General features: G+C 50.0%; 1 protein-coding gene across 1 annotated transcript; it reads right to left on the bottom strand.

Annotated features, from left to right (window-relative positions):
• Positions 1–527: 527 nt before the first annotated feature.
• LOC148192905 (uncharacterized) lies at positions 528–1,894 on the bottom strand. Its single transcript, XM_088099308.1, has 2 exons — positions 1,412–1,894; positions 528–1,310 (listed from the first exon to the last, which is right to left on the bottom strand). The coding sequence occupies exons 1-2, from the start codon at positions 1,892–1,894 to the stop codon at positions 528–530; spliced, it is 1,266 nt and encodes a 421-aa protein (XP_087955434.1).
• Between the last annotated feature and the right edge of the window lie 1,858 nt (positions 1,895–3,752).

Below are 3,752 nucleotides of genomic sequence, written 5' to 3'. Positions count from 1 at the left end.
TGCATGTTGAATATTCGTCTGAACTAGCTAATGTTAAAGATGTTGAATAATACCTAACATGTCGATGTCGAATGCATACATAGCGTCGTACGCCACGGTCGAGGGCGAATATCGGGTGTTCAAGGGAGAACAGTTACCCGTGGGAGTGTATCCCGAATGGACTGGGTGTTCATGGGAGAACAGTTACCCGCGGGAGTGTGTCCCGAATGGATTGGGTGTTCAAGGGAGAACAGTTACCCGGGAATAATTCCTATGCGTTCGGAAATGCTTATGGTAATCCACGATGATCCTGGGACTCGACACGCTAGAAATTAAATATGAACTGAAATGATAATAATAATGAAATATACTTGTTGTTTGAAACTGTAATGAGTAATGTTTCAGAAAAATTGAATGCTAACTGAAATAATATTTAAGATGGGTAGCGTTCCACGTGTTGGGAATGGCCTGTCCGTCGAGGAGTTGAAGGCGGTATGCTCCATTTGCCATGTCCTCGGCGATGCGGAACGGGCCTTCCCAGTTGGCGGCTAGCTTGCCATGTGCTCGATTCTTCCTAGCTTCTCCTCGTTTTCTCCAAACCAAATCGCCAGTTTTGAAGGTTCTGGGTTTGACCTTGGTGTTGTATCGCGAGATAACATTCGCTTTTGTGCTTCTGCACGGATGGTGGCGATTTCTCGACGCTCAGGAAGTACATCGAGATTCGTCCGCAGCTGTTCTTCGTTAAGTGTCATATCAGTGATATTTCGTCTTAACGAAGGTTCGCCAACCTCGACTGGGAGCATGGCGTCAGTGCCGTAAGTCAGGTTGAATGGTGTTTCTCCTGTCGATCCGTGAGGAGTGCATCTGTATGCCCACAAAACCTCTGGTAGTTCTTCCACCCATAAACCTTTTGCGTCACCGAGTCGCTTCTTTAACTCCGTCAATATGGCTTTGTTTGCGGCCTCTGCTTGGCCATTCGTCTGAGGATGTTCGACGGACGAGGTGACATGTTTAATGCCCAAATTACTAAGGAAATCTTCTAGCTTTCGCTCGATGAATTGTCGACCGTTGTCAGTGATGATCTTCTGGGGGAGGCCGAACCGGCAGATGAGGCGCCAAATGAACTTCTGCACTCGTTGGGCACTAATGATGGACAATGGTTCGGCTTCTATCCATTTTGTGAAGTAGTCGACCGCCACGAGAAGGAACTTATTTTGCCCTTTGGCGATCGGTAACGGTCCAACTATATCGAGGCCCCACTGAGCGAACGGCCAGGGAGAAACAATACTGTGTAAATCTTCAGGAGGTGCATGGATGTCGTGACCGTGGGCCTGACATGAGATACATTTCTTGACAAATGTCTCACAGTCGTGGTCGAGAGTAGGCCAGTAATAACCTGCACGGAGAACGCGTGCCCGTAGGGTCCGCTTACCTGAATGGAATCCACATATCCCGGTGTGCAATTCGCGTAGTACGTAGTCTGTCTCTCTCCGATATGCATTTTAACAGAGGAGTGTTGTGACCGCGGCGGTATAGGTCGTCGCCGATGCATACAAAACGTGCAATGCGTCGGGAGTCGGCACAGTGATGCTCTCTCCCTGGTCTTGTTTCGCCATGAGATCTTGATGTGCTGACGCCAGTCTGTTATGGGGGCCGACGTGCTGGTGACAAAAGTTTCGACGATTGGACGGTCGAGCGTCATCTTAATGATTGAGGATAGTTGCGCTCGCTCTTTAGAATGAGTTAACTTAGACAAGAGGTCTGCTCTTGCGTTTTGCTCCCTTGGTACATGGATGACGCTAACCTCGACGAAGTCTTGGAGTAAAGTTTGAGCCTTGTGGAAATAGCGGAGTAAGTTATTATCCTTGACTTGATAAGTGCCGTTCACGTGGCCGACTACCAACTTTGAATCCATTCGACACTCAAGACGATTTACCGTGAATTCCCTGGCCAGGGATAGGCCAGCTATTAAGGCTTCGTACTCGGCTTGGTTGTTGCTAGCTGGAAACTTGAACGTGATGGCTTGCTCTATGACTAAACCATCTGGTCCTTCTAGGACGACACCGGCTCCTCCCCCCTTTTGTCGGAGGAACCATCCACATTGAGGTGCCACATGGGAGTCGAGTCCTCTGGTGCGTGTATCAACTCAGCTGCAAAGTCTGCTAAATGTTGACCCTTGATGGACCCGCGCGGCTCATAACGGATCCCAAATTCTGACAGTTCCACGGACCAGGCAACCATCCGACCTGCCAAGTCTGGTTTGCGGAGGATCTTGGCTATAGGGTGATCTGTGCGGACTATTACCTGGTGGCTCTGGAAGTATGGTCGGAGTCGGCGAGAAGCTGTGAGCAGGGCTAGAGCAATTTTCTCAATCCGAGAATATCGTTCTTCAGCCCCTTGCAGCGTACGACTGATGAAGTATATCAGCTTGAGGGAGGGCGCTTCCTGTATCAAGGCCGCACTGACAGCATGGGGGGATGCTACGATATATAGCTGCAAGTCGGACCCATCATCTGGTCGAGCCATAATAGGAGGGCTGGTGAGAATGCGTTTGACCGTGTTGAACGCTGTTTCACAATCATCGTCCCAGTGTCGTGTGGTGTTCTTCTTCAAATTCTTCAGGATGGGCTTGATGTGCTCAGCCAGCTTCGGAATGAATCGGGACAGGGCTGTGAGTCGACCCACTAGACGTTGCACCTCCTTTTGAGTTTTTGGAGCAACCATGTCGAGTACAGCTCTGCACTTGTCGGGATTAGCTTCGATGCCTCGCCGTGTAAGCATGAAGCCCAAGAATTTACCCGCCGGGACACCGAAAGTACACTTGGAAGGATTAAGGCGCATATTATACCGTCGGAGTTGGCCGAAAACTTCCTTTAAATCCTGCAGGTGTTGTTCCACAGAATTGCTGCGAATAACCATGTCATCGACATACACGTCCATGCATCGTCCTATTTGATGATGGAAGACTTTATCCATGAGGCGTTGATAAGTGGCCCCGGCATTTTTCAAACCGAACGGCATGACCTCATAACAGTAATTAGCGCGTTCGGTAATGAAGGCTGTCTTGTTCTGATCCGGTTCATACATTGGGATTTGGTTGTATCCCGAATAGGCATCGAGAAAGCTGAGTATAACGTGACCTGAAGCTCCATCTACCAAACGATCGATACTAGGTAGGGGATATGAGTCTTTGGGACACGCTTTGTTGAGATCGGTGAAGTCGACGCACATTCTCCACTGGCCGTTCGACTTCTTGACCATGACGACATTCGACAACCACGTAGTGTAGGTCAACTCCCTGATGAACCGGGCGGTCATCAACTTTTCGACTTCGACTTGAATGGCCTTGCGCTTCTCCTCCCCGAATCGTCGTTTTTTCTGAGCGACAGGTCGTGCCTCGCGGAAGATGGACAATTTGTGAGCCATGACCCCAGGATGGATTCCAGGCATGTCGGCGGCCGTCCATGCGAACAAGTCTGCATTGTTCCGGAGTATACATCCTAGATCGTGCTCTTCACTCGGAGTGAGATTGCCACCTATGGTGGTGGTTTTGGATGTATCCGCCGCCAATGAAAGGAGCTTGACCTCGCCTTGCGGGTGAAGACGTTCGTCTATATTGGTCCGGGGGTCCAAGTCGACTGCCGCCGTCTCAGCTCCTTTCGCCCTTCGAGTTGGTATGAAGGGGGTAACCTTTAGCCCGGCCGCATAACATTGTCGGGCTGTTCGTTGATCCGCCCTCACGGTACAAATAGTACCACTCTCTGTCGGAAACT

This window comes from Vigna umbellata, chromosome 9 (assembly GCF_029865625.1).
Source record: "Vigna umbellata cultivar VRB3 chromosome 9, Vumbellata_1.0, whole genome shotgun sequence".
Classification (NCBI taxonomy): domain Eukaryota; kingdom Viridiplantae; phylum Streptophyta; class Magnoliopsida; order Fabales; family Fabaceae; genus Vigna; species Vigna umbellata.
Note: the sequence above shows the minus strand (reverse complement) of the source record. Positions and strands in the feature narration are given on the sequence as shown.